Source organism: Rhododendron vialii, chromosome 5a, assembly GCF_030253575.1.
Source record: "Rhododendron vialii isolate Sample 1 chromosome 5a, ASM3025357v1".
NCBI classification, from domain to species: Eukaryota; Viridiplantae; Streptophyta; class Magnoliopsida; order Ericales; family Ericaceae; genus Rhododendron; species Rhododendron vialii.
In genome coordinates, this window is record NC_080561.1 from 11,553,973 (window position 1) to 11,570,304 (window position 16,332).

The window sequence follows — 16,332 nt, forward strand, 5'->3', positions numbered from 1 at the left end:
AGGGGAGTGAAAGACTTTGAAAATTGAGAAAATACTTTAGGGAAGACTTTATAAACGGACAACTTCTTCCATGACATTACCAAGTCGATAGAAGTGGGGCTAACTCAATTAGTCAGTACACTTGCATTTTACTGTGAGGTCAGGAATTCGAGTCTCCCTACTTATGTGTGGGTATTTTTTCCTTAGAGCATCCGCAATGTAATAATCAAAAGTGAATAATTAAAACCTACCACGTCAGCTTTTTGATTATTCATTTAGATGGTTGCTAAAGTTAGCAATGTGAAGTCTCACATTATTACTTTTGATTATTCAAATGTCCAAATTTGATTATTAGTTAGGAGGTTGCTAATTTTGATTATTACAATGTGAGCATTTTTTTAAGCACACATTGCTAACTCTAACAATCTTTTAATTTTAATTATTACATTGTGAATTCTCTTAGAGGATTTTTCCTTTCTTTTTTTATTTCTACCCAACGATGGGCTTATTTCTTATATCGATTGAAAAAAAAAAAAAAAAGCAAGTCGATAGACCTGAATCGAAACTTTCAGAAACTATAACCACCAAAGTCAGCGTTCTACTTTCTCTTCTCTTATTTTATTGGGTGAAAATTCTACTCTTTCAATAGAGTATTAGGTTTAACGATTGAAAAAAAAAAAAATAGAGATTATATTGTACACAGAGCTTCGGTGCATCCAAATGGTCCTCTGCTAAAAAAATTCGACACGTCACTTGGCAGTGGCCATGCCTTGTTCGTTTTGGGATATCAAAACCCTTAGATATGGTCTGTAATAAATTTTTTCTATTTATATCTCTCTATTAATTATTTTCAAAAATTTCTCTTAAAATCCAAACAGAACAGGATTCCACAATTGACTTTATGTAAGCTATAAGAGAAAGCACAATAGACTCTATACTTCTATTTTTTAAACCACTTAACTAATTAGTGTCAAACGTCATGCGTCACACGAAATTAAGCGTTCGGTATTCCTGTTTGTATTTAAGAACTTTGGTTGGGCTTAGGGAACCAGCTTTGCTATGAGCGGGGACACTCCGCAGGGACAATTCGCAGGGACACACACGTTTGGTCCAATTTGGATCCTGAAAAAATTTAAAAAAATATTCATAAATTTTTGAATATTATTTTATGGGGCCCTGTAAAAAATCAGCTCCAGTGGATAACGGTAAGTATTACTTTTGGATAAGTAGGGGCGAATTGACAGTTTCGCCCCTACTTATCCAAAAGTAATACTTACCGTCGTTACCGATATCCACTGGAGCTGATTTTTTACAGGACCCCATAAAATAATATTCAAAAATTTATGGATATTTTTTTAGATTTTTTCGGGATCCAAATGGGGCCAAACGCGTTTGTCCCTGCAGATTGTCCCTGCTCATAGTTTTTTGGGGGAACAAATGGTATGCTCCACCAACTAAAATAAGTACTATGTAGTTATTATTTTTTAAATTAAATATAATGTATTATGAAAGAATAACATGCCTCGTAAAACAAAAAATAAGAACCTTAACGGGACACGAACCTGAAGAGTAAAAACACCACCCCATATCTTTATTATTTATGATCAATTTAGGGCCCCAGATAAGGGCCACCCCTGTTATTACCAACACAAAGTAAAGCGTAGGTGGAAAACCACGTAAATATTAAGACATGCGCAAATGCCAATATGCTAGGTTTTCGTAAGAGTCACAGGGTTGCACGGAAACAAAACATCAGCTTCTGGTTTCTGATCAACTCCATCGGTGTTCCTCAGCCAATGACTCTCAACAAACGATGCCGCACCGTCTGGAACATCGTCCATGACCCGCTCATGACCCGTTGGGTAGTATATCCCCGTGCGAGGATGTGGGACCCATCTCGATGGACCGCCGGTGTGGCCACCCTTGGTAGAGTAGTGTTCCTTGTGTTTCTCAGATGTCGGAATTTTTTGGGCCAGCTCGCTCATGCATCGCTCTACTTGCTTCGGTGCCCTGCATGTACTAAAATCCTCCCTATTACCGACATTTAGGGCTTCCATTTAATCAGCAGAAAACAACTCAACTAGTAGATGTGCAATGTCGGCCCTGAGTTAAAGTTCGAGGTGTCGTTGCTTTAGGTGTCCAAAACTTAATAGGGAAAATGATGGCCAAGGACGTGTTTTGATATTTAATACACGCTAAGGACATTTTCAGCATTAACAAATGTTCTTAGCTTGTCCTTGAGGGGTATTAATTATCAAAACACATCCTGAGCCGTCATTTTCCCAACTTAATACTCCATCCGTCTCAATTCATTTGTCCCATTTGGAAAATATGACTTTTTTAAGAAATAAAATCATTGTACCTATAAATGCTCAACTTTCCAAAAGTTGCCCACCTAACTTTTGAAAAAGATTACTTTAATTCAAATACTAAGGGACAAAAGGAGAATTTCATAGCTTTTGATCCCTTAGTCTTTCAAAGTGAGCAAACATATTGGGATAAGTAAAAGTTATAAAGTAGACAAACAAATTGGGATAGAGGAAGTATTTTTTAGGAGCCTATTAATTTTATCTTGATATCCATTGTAAAAGGTCGAAAAAGATTGTACAAAATTGATTATTTCCATTTCATGCAGTTATTTCCTGATTAGGAAAAAGTTTTCCGAAATTGAAATTGATTACGCCTTGCAATTATTCGACTAGTATGTCACAAGAACGGCCCCGATCTTATCAAATTTTTTTTTTTTTATCATTCGCTAAACCTAACCTACTCTATCTTTTAAGTTTAGAGAATTACTCCTTTTGTTTATCAGCCGTTTGATTTTTGGCGGCCAACTTGCTCATGGAGCGCTCAACTTGCTTCGGTATCCTGCATGTACGAAAACATCAGGGCTTAGGTTTGTGTTTTGCTCTGCTCTCGCTCGTATTTTTGTTGCCTTTCGTTTGGGAACTGTAATGAGCTTCATCGTGATCATTTTCTAGTTAAAAATCTAAACAACTCACTAAAAAGCATGCAAATTTAATTACCTCCTTAAAATATGCGACAATAATTTGCGTATATGGTTGCAAACAAGCCGAGCTTTGTCGAGCTCAAGCTTGGCTCGTTTAGTAAACGAGCCAAAAACTTGAACTCGAGCCTAAATAAACCGAACTTAGTCATTTACTAAAACGAGCCTCTTTAATCGAGCTGAGTCGTCCTTAACGAGCCAAGCATTTTTCGAACGAATGAAACTCTACTCGGCTCGTTTAGTAGACGAGCCGAGCCAAGTTTGCGAACTGCTCAGTTCATTTGTAGCCTCATTTGCAAAGTCACTGGAAATCATCATAACCAATATTTCTGGACGATTTTTCAAACAAGCCAAACTCTACTCGGCTCGTTTAGTAGACGAGCCGAGCCAAGTTTGCGAGCTGCTCGGTTCATTTGTAGCTCCATTTGCAAAGTCACTGGAAATCATCATAACCAATAATTCTGGACGATATATATATATATGCATGGCAAGGCTACTGTGTTACCTCCTAATTAGTAGCATTGACATCCTTGCTTCCTTGAACCCAAATCTTTCCATGGCTTCTTCAAATGGTGGGAAAAAGATACCGATCGAGTCTGGCGTTGGTTTGCTTTGCTTTCTGAGATTTAAGGTTTCGATCGACCTCTTTTTATACTTGCAGAAAATGAGAATAGTATTTAGGGAACTGTCATATAGTGTACTGTACTGATCAGGGAAGAATAAATTCTCTCGTTCAAATTTCTGGTGTAGGGTACGGATTAAAGAATAAAGAACTTTTAAAAGTTAAAGTGGAATACAAAAAAACCTCTCTTGTTCCTTTTCTGGAATCATGGTTCCAAAAATCTGCGGTCTCAGCTATAGATACCCACCATTCAGGGATTGAATTGAAGAAAGAAAAAGTGAAAGGGAATTGATTTTCGCGTTCCGCTTTTATCCGAATGCACTACTTTTTTTCCGTTTTGTAGTGATGTGAAATTACGCGATTACCCTTCTCGTGGGTGAAGGAAAAATGCATGAAGGATAATTTTGTAATTCTATGTATATAAAGACTGAAAAATGGAGTGCAGTTGGATCAAAAGGAGGTGTGAAAATCAATTTTCAAAAAAAAAGGATGTTATTTTGGGGTTCATGTGTTTTTTTTAGTACTAACGCAACGCGTAGAGTTGGGTTTAAAATGGTACGCGGCAATCTGACTTACTATTGCTTTTTTGTGTGAATCCAATCCCTTTTGTGGTGGTGTCATGCAATCAACAGAAGACAGTGTGGGCTCACGGAAGCCAACCGTCCAAAATCTTAGGGCCACGAGGCGTTATGTCCGGTTGTTATTTTCAGAGTTTCGAAATTAGTTGAGATGCGCGTTAATTGATCCCGTCATCCAATTATAGACAACTTTTTGTTGCTCAAAAATATCAAGTTGTTTTTACTAACTTATAAATTATAGATGGTATATGGGTGGACGAAAGAAAAAAATAGAGGAAATAGATAGGGATAGAGGAGAAAATGAAGAGGAAGAAGTTATTGATTAGCGTAAACAACGTTACAAAATGCAATAACTTGTAATTCAAAATTTTTATAGTCAGAAACGCCCCCTTTTAGCACGGTTCACTGCCACTCATTAACAAATGTCAAAGTATCGTAATTACCAGAAAGAATGAAAGAAAAACGAAAACAGCTTACCTTACATAGTTCGCGTGATCGTAACCGTTCAAAATGATTTCAAATTTCAATGGATCATATTCGGTGAAGTATCCGTAAACAACTGGATGAACGGTCGTGATTGAACGGTAGAGGGGCCGGGTCTAGAAAAAGAACAAAGACGGGTTCATTTGAACGTTCTGGGCAATTCTCAAACCCTCCTGCAACTTTCCCGCGCCCTTGGCTCTCGACTCTGCCCATGTCTGAGAATCCATTTCAGGCCATCTTTCTAAACTTGGAGAAAATCTCGCATGGCGTTCAAACCCTTTTGTCCCAGTTCGCCGGGCTTTCCAATCACCAATCATCACCACCCACGAATGGACGGCGGCCTCTCTTTTCTCTCGCGTCATCCTTCAATCCAAACCCATTGAACGCAAGTAGTAACTCCAGTGTTCTCTTACCGAAAGAGCTCACCAACGAGGTATCATCAGTTCTCTCCTCACCCTCGAGATATAGTAATTGGGTTAATTTGAAAATCTCGTGATTTTGTGTTTCTGGCAATTGGGTTTACAGAGGGAATGAGATTAAGCCCAGCTTCTGTTTGACAGAAGTCTTGAATGGAGACTATGAGTCTCTGACATTTTTATTAAAGGTGTCAAACGGGCAGGGCTTGCACGGGCACAGTCTCAGACGGGCATGGCACGAACCTAGGTCAAGTACGGCACGACATGATTTTAGACGAGCACGGGACATGGCACAACAAATACTAAGTTGTTAGTTGTTCACAATCTTCTTTTTCCCTACAAAACTTGGTTGGAGATGGGCCTGCACGGGCACAACATGATTAAGTTAACGATCCAGCACGGCACGACATGATTAAGTAAACGGGCTGGCACCAGACTAAATGGCCGGTACGACCCGTTTGACACCTCTAATTTTAATTATGGCCTACGGGCTATATTTCCGTTTGGCTATGAATACGTAAATTGTGTTCTTTTATATTCCGAAGTACCAAAAATATAAAAATAATAATAATGCGTTCTTTTTCTGGTTGAAATTAGGCCATAGGGAGAACTTTATCAGCTTCCTAGTGTGTGCGTGCCAAAACTGGTACAATCTATTCTCGGTTGATTTTCCCTAACAAGGTTCTCGTCCAGTCAATCCTCTTGGTCCATTGTAGGCTCCAGGTGGGTCCACAATGGTAATTCAAACTGTTCATATCAATGCAGAGAGTTATGATCCTTCCAAAAAATTAGCTTGTCCGGACATCCATAGTTATCACGTTCAAACTTCTACGGTTTCTCGTCTTCCACAAATATGAACATCTTTGAATTTGGTTAAGGCCGTTGACTTATTAAAATTAAATACATACCAGCTGTAGAAAATTTCTCACAAGGGGGAATACTCTCTGAATATGTAGGAGTTATTCTTTGAGTCTCTTACCCCTGCCATCATTACCACTAGTATGAAAAAATCCCTAATTCTCCACAATTCCTTCGACTTTTCTATTTTTATGTATTCTAAACAACTTGTGTTTTTTCTGATACAAACTAAGAAAGCATTTTCGTTTTGTCTCTTGTTTGTTCTTTCCTCAGGGAAAATCTGCTACACCTGTAACTAAAGAAGAGCTTGGCAGGGCCACCTGGATTTTTCTCCACACTCTTGCTGCCCAGGTCTTCTCATTGCATTTCCTAGGCTGTTTTGTTAAGTTTTACTGATTAGGCTAGCTTTGACTCCTCTGTGTAAGTTCCTGTGCATGATGCATCCATAGAGGTGTTGGAGTCCTTGTGGCCTCTAAGCTTCCTTTTACAAAGCTGGAATTATTGGTTTGCATATACATACATAACTTCTCTCAGTCTTCATTGTGCATATGTTCATTTTTACAGTATCCGGATAAGCCAACTAGGCAGCAACAGAAGGATGTAAAAGACCTGGTACGCTAGTTGAATGACTCAAATTTGCCAATTTCAATATTGAATTTTATAGGTGTTATAACTTTCTAAGATCCTAAAATTTTTATTCCACGATAAATTCCATTGTATGCAATCATATTCAAAGTCAAGTTGTTCTTATTGTCCATCATGGTTATTAACATTGTCGAATTTGGTATGCAGATGGATATATTATCTCGAATGTACCCTTGCAAGGAATGTGCAGATCACTTTAAAGAAATTTTGAGGTTAGCATCAACGCACACGCTATTGGTAATGGTTATTATGTGAAACTCAGATTTCATGTAAGAGGCCAGTATAAATCTAAAATTGGATCCATGTCTAACAAGGCATCCTTTCCCGTTTAGGCCAACTTCTTCACAGAGGGCTATAAGGTGAATAGTTTTACGGTTTTACCTAATGCCTAGCAAGTGACAACAGGAATCTCGAGCATCCAATGGAAAGGTTCTCATTGTGTTTCTAGTAACTAAACTTAAATCATGGCCATGTTATGCCCATGTAATAAATTTTTGCATGTTGTCTCTGTGCCCCTCTCGTTCAGGCACAGCTTCGATGCATTTTTCAGCCCTCGATTGTAAAATGACTTTTGGTGCACGTACCACCGTATTAGAATTTTAGTTCGATGGTGACAATACCCATTTTTACTATGGTGGCTACATTTTCGTGGATGGCTTCATTTACGATGATTATTTGCAACCTTGCAACTGCCGTGTAAAAATGTCGACAGGACCAAGCTATCTCCACTGGTCCGAAATCATATGAATTTGATAGAAAAAGATTGAAGTGTATGTCAATGAGATAATGAAAGACATGATTTTGTGCATTATCTTGATTCTTGACTTGGTCTGTTTTCTTTAACTTTTTCATGGATTTTGCCCAAAAGGAGAAGCAGGACTTATGGCTTTAGACAAGCGTATGCATATCTTACAACTTTAGACAAGCATAAATTCGTTTACATGATAGATAAAAGACAAACAACTTTTTTGACGTTTTGCATGTCTAGGATCATGTGATCACTTCAAGGAACATGTCGTTCAAATTTCTTCGTCAATTTGGGTGGTCTCCATTTTGTCTATAATACTAAGGTGTATGAAATGGTGTTTTTTTTTTCTTTACTTGGGGGGAAAAGAACACTTTTTTTTTTTTGATAGGCGAAAAAAAGAACACTTTTTGGTTCTTCAGCTGCAAAGAAAAAGTAGATTGAAGAAAATGCCAACTAAAATGGAATCATCCAATAACTTTCTGTGATAACTTTCCTAATTGATGGATGATTTACGTGGTTCAACAGAGCAAATCCTGTACAGGTTGGATCTCAAGCTGAGTTTTCCCAGTGGTTATGTCATGTACACAATGTTGTGAACAGAAGGTAACATCAATCCTTCTTATCAGATGATTTATGCAGAATTTAGTTTTTTTTTAGCATCACATTGAGATGACGTAATTTGGCAATGAATTGCGGGCACTTCTACATGATAAAACGACAAAAAAATCTCTAGCACTGAATTCGCTAGTAATCGCTGGGTAATTCGCAACACTTCGGTGCCATTTCTCGTCTATCCGGCAACTGTTTGACCAATTGGATTGGAGTGGTTCATCACTATCTCAAGGGCTTATGTTTGAGCTGGAACCCTAAAACCAAAGTAATCTTGCTGCATTGGAAAACCTGTGCAAGTCCTAATCTGTAGTGGTTCTTGTTTTGACAGCCTAGGCAAGGTGGTGTTCTCATGTGAGCGAGTAGATGCAAAATGGGGCAAATTGGACTGTGAGCAGCGCACATGTGATCTACAAGGAAATACAAAGATTTTTGGTGACAAAATGCAATAGAATTTTATGTCCATATATTTGGCTTAAGGCAATTTCTGAAAAATATCTTTGTTATTGTTTTGGTGCGTGTTTTATGTTTTTGTTGTTGCTAAAAGTTTGGATATGTAGAGCTTGGTTTTCCAATTTGGGAAGTGCTTCTTTTCAATTGAAGTCCCTTTCCATGTTCCACTCTCTAATACAACCTCTAAATATAGGGGTATAATTTCTCAACATGGAATTGACCCTGAATGTAATAGGGAATGATGGATCTTGACACCATTTGAATACTTATTTGCGCTTTTCAGGAATAAACTTCTGTTTATTAGCTAACTTGCACATCTAAGAAGATTGGTTCACCATTGTGGTGCTTGAAATTTCATCTGCACCTTGGATACACCCAAGGTGCAGATGGAAGTACAGAGAGAGAGAGAGAGAGAGAGAGAGAGAGAGAGAGTTACTGAAATACCAAATTAAGTCCATAGCCATAACTACAGGAAATAAGCAGTGCGAAGAGGCTGAAGCTACACATGCAATCTCCTTGAGCAAAACTTCGTAAGCACTACAAGGATGAAAATTTTGGAAGCATAGAGAAAACATAAAATCTATTTCCTGGATGTTGAGCTCTCAGCATGAATATTTCAGGCTTGCACAACATATTCAACTGACCGCAGCGGTGGTGCTTCGCCAAATTTCAGCAAGTAGGCAGTTTCATAAACGGGTCGCAAAGGCAAAATCACTTGAGCATCCAAATATGCATCACAGGAGAAACACCAAACGGACAGATCACTGCTTTGAAAAGTGAAACGAAAGATATTAAAGGGCAACCTAGTTAAATAAATTGGCCGATAAAGGAAAACATTAATGCTTGAAGCGATGTTTTTTCCCAAATTTTAAAAGAGTACCTGTAGCTGAGAGCCACACAATGAGTGGTTGTCTCCTGATAATGCTCAAGCATGTGCCTGTTGATAAAACGGCTACAAAGAACATCCTTGCAGCATAAACATAGCCAATTCTCATTGGGGTGGTGGCACCTTCAGCAAGTAGGAAAATAGGTAAGAAAATGCATGCGTCTGCATAAGCGAAAGAAATCTAAAACAAGATATCAATCCAAGTCTTCTAGCACAAATACTGAACAGCAGCTTCCAGACTAATATCGTGAAGGCATCAGTTGGTACATAAAAAGTGCATCAATAACAAGTTTTGCTTAAAACCAATTGTATCTATAGGCAACCAGTTTTAGCACAGAAGATTGGAAAGTTTCATCGATTATCACATCACGAATTTGAGAGTGAATGAGCTCATACAGATTAACCAACAACTATATCACATCAATTACCCAAAAATAACTAGATCACATTAACATGAAAACTTCATCCGAGTTTCAAACATAATTAGTCTACGGAAGCATATTCTATCATATGGATAAAGGTCAATAACCATTACTACGAGAGGGAAAGGCAAGATTGGCAGAAACTTCAGCTAAATTATCAGCACTGCATGTGAAATCCAATGACTTAATCTAGGCTTAACGTAAATCAAAAAGCAAGGATGAAACAAATTGACAAGTGTCTAGGTTACTACATGCACGGATACGGACACGGCGGGGGACACGCCACGTGTATATTTATTTATTTGCTTATACTTTTTTCAATTTTTTTTCCAAATTTAAATGGCAAAATTTGGACAAAACGAAAAATCCATAGTTCCAATACCATTCAAACAAAACAAGACATCCATAAGTTCAATACCACCCTATTGAAAAATTACAGTTTGAACCCTGAATTTTTTTTAAAATTGCAGTTTGACCCCCAAATTTTTCAAAAAAAATTATACTTTGACCCCCCGCCGTGTCCCCATCAGTGTCCCCCCGTGTCCCTCTCAAAAATTTAAATTAAATTATACGTGTTCTCGTGTCCGACACTGCAATACGTCGACCTTTAGAGGTGATGGTGCTTTATAGCTACTGCCTAATGCAATTATAAAATCTCAAGCTAACGAGCATTGAATTGAGGGTCCAATAATATGATTACAGCTCTTTATGGCATGTGCAAGTAAAAACCAGAGCTTGGTTCTATTATCCACTCTACCCCCCAACATAGTGAATTGAAATGAGACTTTGAGTTGTAACACCCGTTTGATTGAGGTAATTATTATCTTTATCCCATAAATATGGTCGTTTATATCCTTCTTGTATCAATCACAAAGCCCTAAAATGAGAGTTGTAATCATATGATCCGTGAGCATAACCACGACATGCCGAACCACATATGTTCTCGTGTTCTTTTCTTTCTTTACTGCTCTTGTCTTTTATGTCTCTAATCACTTCTCATCCAAAACTTAAACAAGCAGCAATTTGTTCCTTCCACAATTAGACACCCTAAGGCTATTTCAGGTGAATAGAGTTTTTCTTCTCCCCAGAATCGTACACAATGAACAATTATAGTCGAAAGACAAATACAAGTGCACACAAAATTTGCACACAGCATCACAACCACTGTGGGACCCACTTCCTGATTGTGAGGGTGTGCGTCACAGCATTTGTTCCGCCAACAAATCTACGACTGTTATGCAGATTGGAGGGAAGAGTGATTCCCACTACTCTGACATTTTTTTTGTTGCACAACCTCAAGAGGGAGATTTCCAAGCTTTAATTTTGTAGCATCTCGAAGCTTCAGCGCAAAGATATTGACCATGCCCACTGCTTGGTTAGGAGAGCTCTACCAGACTTCTTCATGTAGTATCCAGTTAGAGGAGGACAGAATTTTTTGTATAGAGCTAGCGTATCATTGTCTATTCCTTTGTAGCTTTTATTTGTACTTGTCTTATCCTGTGAACTGCTTATATTATCAATTGAAGTTCTTGCTCTTTCTTGGGGAAATATAAAAAAAGTTCACAACCACACCCAAATGCACAAACAAACGTGTGGGCTCACCAAGTGTTTGGGCATTCAACGAGTCCAGGAACGCTGTTTGGGCATTCAATAAGTCCAGGAACGCTTATCAACCACTCCCCGAACACACATCTCTCACATATGTGTGGGGTCTATCTCGCAATTAAAATGTGTGGCGCCTATTTGAGGTGTGTATTTTGGGTGAGGTTGTAAACATTTTTTGTTTTTTCGGCAATGAAGGTATAAATAAATGTGATATGAGCATCCAAACTCACACACAGAAAAATGCACAAGAGCATGCATCAAAGAGCCACAAGACAGATTAAGATAATCATACGAGTGAGTAAAATTAAGGGGTTTTTTTTAGGGTTTATAGAACTAAGAGAACATGACATACCTGCTGCAGTGAGTATCTGGGGCGGGGATATGAGTGAGATCCGAAGACAAAGCGGCGGCCAGGTGGTCGCAACTGGTGCGGGCTTCGACCCAGCCCGACTCCGACCCGTGTACGAAATCCTCTCTATCTTCTCCCACCAGAGGAACAGACGACGAGGACGGAGCTTCGTTCGCCATTGACGGGCCTTTGCTTGCTGCTCTCCTGCTGGGGTTCAGATTTTCGTTTGCAGTGGTCTTTAGGCTCTGTTTGGACTCGGGGAAAAGAAAAAAAAATTAAAAAAATTCTCTCCTATTGTTTGGTTAAAAAAGGAAGAGAGAAGAAAATAAAAGACTTAAATGTAGTGAATAATAAAATTTTCTTCTCATTTTTCTTCTCTTTTTTGTTCCCTTTCTTTTCTTTTTCTTTTCATAGGTTCCAAACGGAGCTTAACACAAATAAACAACGGAATGACACGGTCAATCTCCCCTCTATTTTTTCTTGAACAGCATCACCTTTTACCGAAGGCTACTTTTCTCAATTACGGTGCACGGAGTATACTCCTCTCCAACCCAGTTGCTGGTTCCATCGTGTATTTTTTTTAGTAATTTAAAATTTTGTAAGAATCATAGAGTAGTACAGCAACATAGCAACACAAAAAATTAGACTAATCGAAAATCGATAGGTACATTAAAATTTTAATTTTAATCAACCCCCATTTCTGTTTGATTTTTTTTTTTTTTGGATCAAGTTTATATTTTACTTGATAGGTGTTATTCGATGATTTTTGCATGTTTAAAATTTTGATGAAATTGAAATCATGTTTAAAATTTAGACAAAACTTTGAATAATGATGGAAGTAATAAAAAGTGGTAGTATGAACAATTATGGGTGCTCCAGGGGCAATGTCATTACCCCTCCGCTCATACAAATGTGATTAGGAATTTCATGTGGTGAAATTTTAGCTTCAGATTTTGATATCGGGGTTTTGGCATCGATGTCTACTGTTCAAGTGCTGGTATCCTTAGCTTTTTGTGTTGGTTTTTTGGGATTTTTTTACTGTCTTTATTCGAAAAAAAATTGTATTTGTTAGTTTTGCGTCAAATTTTTATGATTTATTAACACGTCTCGACGAGAGAAATTGGAAAACTATTTTTTTTATTTTTTTACTTATATATAAATATTTCTAAAAACATCCACGAAAATACCCAAAAGTCCAACCGGGGCCGAGGTCCATTCAGATGTGAACAGACTAATTTTGGGCTTTCATGAGTCCACAGAAATAATCAACTGGGCTTCAGAATCACTCTGGAATTTCATTGGGCCAGGCTACCAGCGCAACTTAGCAAAATTAGGGCTTCGCAAACCATCAAACTCCTATAAGAACCAACTTTGCCGAGGTCGCATTTCTTAGCAACTAGGGTTTCCAAATCAGAGCCTTCAGCTGCTTGTAGTTGGAGCCTCCCTCGTCTACTGATTCAGAAAAAGGAAAAACCATGGGTCACTCGAACATCTGGAACGCGCATCCGAAGAACTACGGCCCCGGCTCTCGCACATGGTAACTAGCTTCTGAACCTTGCCTCGTTTGGTTGCCGAGAAAATGGACGGAAAAACAGAAAAGAATGTAGTAACTTTGATTCGCTAGGTGGTTTCTACGCAATTCGTTGTTCTTCGTTTGGATGTTTCAGATTCGTTTGATTTTTATCTGGAATTTTCTCATCGAACTCATTTGGCCTTGGTTTTGACTTGTCTGCTGGTAAAGTTTATCTGTTTGTAGTTAGTTGATATCGTGGTTTATCCATCTTTCGTTTGTTTCCTCATCTCTTATTTTAGGGTAAGTCATTTCAGTTTGAGCCAGTTTAATTGGTTGGTGATTTCCCAATAAAAAATGCTAGAGGCACATCGGTTAGTCCGGTTGGTTGGTGGGTTTGCTCCCCACACAATTGATCAGGGTTCGATTCTTAGGTCAAGCGGCGTGGAGGGGATTAGTTGAGGTGGGCGTAAGCTAGGCCCGAACACCCTAAAAATCGAACCAAAAAAGAAAAAAAAAATCACTAATCATGTAAATTGTTTTCCGAACTTCCCACATGTATCTTGTGATTGTTGATCCTGTCTGTTTTTGGCTGAATTAGGGATGGCAATATCCGAATCCGAACCCTCCGCCCGCCCTCCGAATCCGCCCCGAACACCGAACGGATTATATTTTTGTCCTCCATCCCGCTCTGAATCTGAACGGGGAACGGATATTCGAATCCGAATTTGAAAAAAAAAAAAAACAGATTGGAACTCGATTAAAAAAAAACTCAGATTGAAAAAAAAAACAAATAAAACTAACATGGGGATGGAGTCTCGCTGCCGTGTTCCTGAGGGGAGATTGCCGCATCTTTTCGTTGCTGGAGGGTTTTTTTTAGAGAGTGGGAAGGGGGTTGGGGAGGGGAGAGAGAGGGGGGGGAGTCATGGGCGAGGAGGGTTGTGTGAAGTGAAGTCGATTGGGTACTAACCCTAAAAATAAGAGGTATTTATATAGTCGGATATTCGGAGGTGGATCGGATATCGGATATCGGATTCGAGGCGGATTGGATCGGAGCAGACTTACCTCCGAATCCGATCCGATCTCCGAATTTTTTTTGAAAAATAAATCCGAATCCGCCCTGATATCCGAAAAATCTATGAAAAATCCGATCCGTTCGGGATGGATAACGGATCGGATACAGACGGATCGGGCGAGATGGCCATCCCTAGGCTGAATATGTTGTAGTTACATGTGTTATGTATTCAGTTGTTCGGACAGAAGTAGAGAAACTATTATTACGGGAAAATGGGAAAGTCATCTTGGTTTATCTTAAGACATGGTTCGATGTATGGGGATTCCCAATGAAGGGATTTTAGGTTCAATTTCAACAGAAACAATAGAGTTAAGGTATAGGAACTTTGTATAACTAGGGTGGAAGATAGATATGGGGTAGAAGTGATGCATTTTTCTGGGATCCTTGAATTACTATAGTATTTTTGTAATGACTGATTTGGAATCACTACCATGAAATGTAGGAATAATGTGTTTGCTTTCGAACCTAATGGAGTATTCTCGTTGTCGTTGGATAATAAAGCCAAATTCATTCATTTAAATCATTCCTTTCCCAACGAAGCTAAAAGCTTGTAAGGTGTTATGGAGAAAGTCTTGGATTGTTTGTAATTCTTTGTTTCACTTGTTTCTCAGAAACCAAGTGGGCCATTGATTACTCTTTGTTTTATGGCTCAGCCATTGGGAACGTCTAAAATGTTTGATTAGAATAGATAGAAAATTGGCATCTATTAGTCATAGATTGTGATGCATTATTCATTGACAATTTATGCTTTTGGCAGTCGGGTGTGTGGGAACCCTCATGGAATTATCCGAAAGTACGGGCTGATGTGCTGCAGACAGTGCTTCCGCAGCAATGCCAAGGAAATTGGCTTTATTAAGGTAAACCTTAGAACTCCTCTGCAAAAGGCCTCCAATACACAGCACACACCCATAAACACAATCAGACTCTACCCCGACTTCCTATTTTTTTGCTTGACCGTTTACCTTTACCTGAAACCCTTAGTTTTTTCACGCTTTATCTAATTCATTTCTGGTTTGTATTTAGTTTTTGGTTACCTGCTGTTCATTCAATGTTCATTGCTTCATTCTTTGGGGTGAATATTCATTGTGTCACTTCTTCTCGTTGCAGTATCGCTAAAGGATTTTGCTGGTTCTACAAGAAAAGAGGGTTTTGCCCAAGCGTATGCTGGGTTTTTGTTTTTAAGTGATTCAAGTACCTTTCTGGTTGCTTTGTCATGTGTCTCTGCAGCTACAAACCTTTACGTTAGGATTGACATTTCTTGTCTTGGTTTAATGTTGAATTTGGTTTGATTGCTGGACCAAGAATTCTTGTATAAGGAATTGGCTCGGTTACTATTTGGTTCTACTCTTCTCTGCTGTTGTTTAAGCGCTTTGATATATCTTCAATCTGTCTGTGCCTTCAAGCTCTGGTTTTTGTCTTTTGGGAAAGAAACGGTACGTAGCATCTCATTCCAAAAGTAGAGTGCACAAGACTTGGAACAACAGAGATATTTCAGTTAATGAGAAGACCCTCACACTCACAGGACAAGACATCAGCCTTAGGTAGAAAACCATAGAAACAGAGCTGAACCTTGTAAAGAAAACCTAGAAGAAATGTAAAAGACACCTTAGCGGATTATGGTTATTTTGTCTTTGTAGAGGAAACTTCAGGCAATTCTTCGTACAAATTCTGCTTGTTTAAGGGTCATTGGTTGACAGGTTATTTTCTTTCTGGTGTGGGATTATTTCTTGGGTTTGATTTCACTGTTGAGGACCTCCCGTAGTATTATAAGACTCAGAATGGGGTACCTAAACAAAAATGTTGGTTAAATGGTAGGGAATAACTTCTGTTGAAGATAAACGAAGGAAAAATAAGATATTCCCCCCTCTTTTTTTTGTTTGGCGCAGCCTGTGCTCAGCTTCGCCCCAGAAATGTAGTGGCACATTTAGGTCCTGTTCCGGTTTGGATTTTGAGGGAGATTTTTTAAAATAATGAGTGAAAATAGATAGAATTTTTTTATTGAAGATTGTGCCCTGAAGTTCTATGGCCCCAAAACGACTGGACAGACGATAAATGATGGAATATCGTGCTAAAATGCAGATTCACCT

General features: G+C 38.6%; 4 protein-coding genes across 8 annotated transcripts; 2 read left to right on the top strand and 2 right to left on the bottom strand.

The window, feature by feature from the left end:
* Positions 1-1,542: 1,542 nt before the first annotated feature.
* LOC131326283 (uncharacterized) lies at positions 1,543-3,623 on the bottom strand. Of its 3 annotated transcripts, none has more exons than XM_058359010.1 (3): positions 3,492-3,601; positions 2,776-2,847; positions 1,543-1,989 (listed from the first exon to the last, which is right to left on the bottom strand). In XM_058359010.1, exons 1-3 carry the CDS (start codon positions 3,542-3,544, stop codon positions 1,689-1,691), a joined length of 426 nt encoding a protein of 141 aa, XP_058214993.1. In that variant the 5' UTR covers positions 3,545-3,601; the 3' UTR covers positions 1,543-1,688. The 3 variants fall into 3 exon arrangements, with proteins under 3 accessions (XP_058214993.1, XP_058214992.1, XP_058214995.1); XM_058359009.1 differs by having other exon boundaries at positions 1,543-1,998; XM_058359012.1 differs by lacking the exon at positions 2,776-2,847 and having other exon boundaries at positions 3,492-3,623.
* Positions 3,624-4,613: 990 nt separating this feature from the next.
* On the top strand, positions 4,614-8,520 carry LOC131327965 (FAD-linked sulfhydryl oxidase ERV1-like). 2 transcript variants are annotated; one of them, XM_058361079.1, is made up of 6 exons: positions 4,615-5,102; positions 6,217-6,294; positions 6,508-6,555; positions 6,736-6,800; positions 7,862-7,939; positions 8,277-8,520. In XM_058361079.1, exons 1-6 carry the CDS (start codon positions 4,881-4,883, stop codon positions 8,395-8,397), a joined length of 612 nt encoding a protein of 203 aa, XP_058217062.1. In that variant the 5' UTR covers positions 4,615-4,880; the 3' UTR covers positions 8,398-8,520. The 2 variants fall into 2 exon arrangements, with proteins under 2 accessions (XP_058217063.1, XP_058217062.1); XM_058361080.1 differs by lacking the exon at positions 6,508-6,555 and having other exon boundaries at positions 4,614-5,102.
* A 310-nt stretch (positions 8,521-8,830) lies between these two features.
* Positions 8,831-12,012, bottom strand: LOC131327966 (uncharacterized). 2 transcript variants are annotated; one of them, XM_058361083.1, is made up of 3 exons: positions 11,664-12,012; positions 9,279-9,407; positions 8,831-9,162 (listed from the first exon to the last, which is right to left on the bottom strand). In XM_058361083.1, exons 1-3 carry the CDS (start codon positions 11,837-11,839, stop codon positions 9,015-9,017), a joined length of 453 nt encoding a protein of 150 aa, XP_058217066.1. In that variant the 5' UTR covers positions 11,840-12,012; the 3' UTR covers positions 8,831-9,014. The 2 variants fall into 2 exon arrangements, with proteins under 2 accessions (XP_058217066.1, XP_058217065.1); XM_058361082.1 differs by having other exon boundaries at positions 8,831-9,165; positions 11,664-11,924.
* A 976-nt stretch (positions 12,013-12,988) lies between these two features.
* On the top strand, positions 12,989-15,589 carry LOC131327967 (small ribosomal subunit protein uS14z/uS14y/uS14x). The gene is made up of 3 exons (XM_058361084.1): positions 12,989-13,197; positions 15,003-15,102; positions 15,353-15,589. The coding sequence occupies exons 1-3, from the start codon at positions 13,136-13,138 to the stop codon at positions 15,359-15,361; spliced, it is 171 nt and encodes a 56-aa protein (XP_058217067.1). The 5' UTR covers positions 12,989-13,135; the 3' UTR covers positions 15,362-15,589.
* The last annotated feature ends 743 nt before the right edge of the window (positions 15,590-16,332 follow it).

Coding starts and splice junctions, on each gene's coding strand:
- LOC131327966 (XM_058361082.1), bottom strand. CDS start 11,839: ATGGCGAACGAAGCTCCGTCCTCGTCGTCTGTTCCTCTGGTGGGAGAA. Junction 9,408..11,663: donor CCAGATACTCACTGCAGCAG/GTATGTCATGTT, acceptor TACTTGCTGAAG/GTGCCACCACCCCAATGAGA. Junction 9,166..9,278: donor TGTGTGGCTCTCAGCTACAG/GTACTCTTTTAA, acceptor CACTTTTCAAAG/CAGTGATCTGTCCGTTTGGT.
- LOC131327967 (XM_058361084.1), top strand. CDS start 13,136: ATGGGTCACTCGAACATCTGGAACGCGCATCCGAAGAACTACGGCCCC. Junction 13,198..15,002: donor GGCCCCGGCTCTCGCACATG/GTAACTAGCTTC, acceptor TGCTTTTGGCAG/TCGGGTGTGTGGGAACCCTC.
- LOC131326283 (XM_058359009.1), bottom strand. CDS start 3,544: ATGGAAAGATTTGGGTTCAAGGAAGCAAGGATGTCAATGCTACTAATT. Junction 2,848..3,491: donor TCAATGCTACTAATTAGGAG/GTAACACAGTAG, acceptor TCGTACATGCAG/GATACCGAAGCAAGTTGAGC. Junction 1,999..2,775: donor ACGGCTGATAAACAAAAGGA/GTAATTCTCTAA, acceptor GGAGGATTTTAG/TACATGCAGGGCACCGAAGC.
- LOC131327965 (XM_058361079.1), top strand. CDS start 4,881: ATGTCTGAGAATCCATTTCAGGCCATCTTTCTAAACTTGGAGAAAATC. Junction 6,556..6,735: donor AGAAGGATGTAAAAGACCTG/GTACGCTAGTTG, acceptor TTTGGTATGCAG/ATGGATATATTATCTCGAAT. Junction 7,940..8,276: donor CACAATGTTGTGAACAGAAG/GTAACATCAATC, acceptor TTGTTTTGACAG/CCTAGGCAAGGTGGTGTTCT.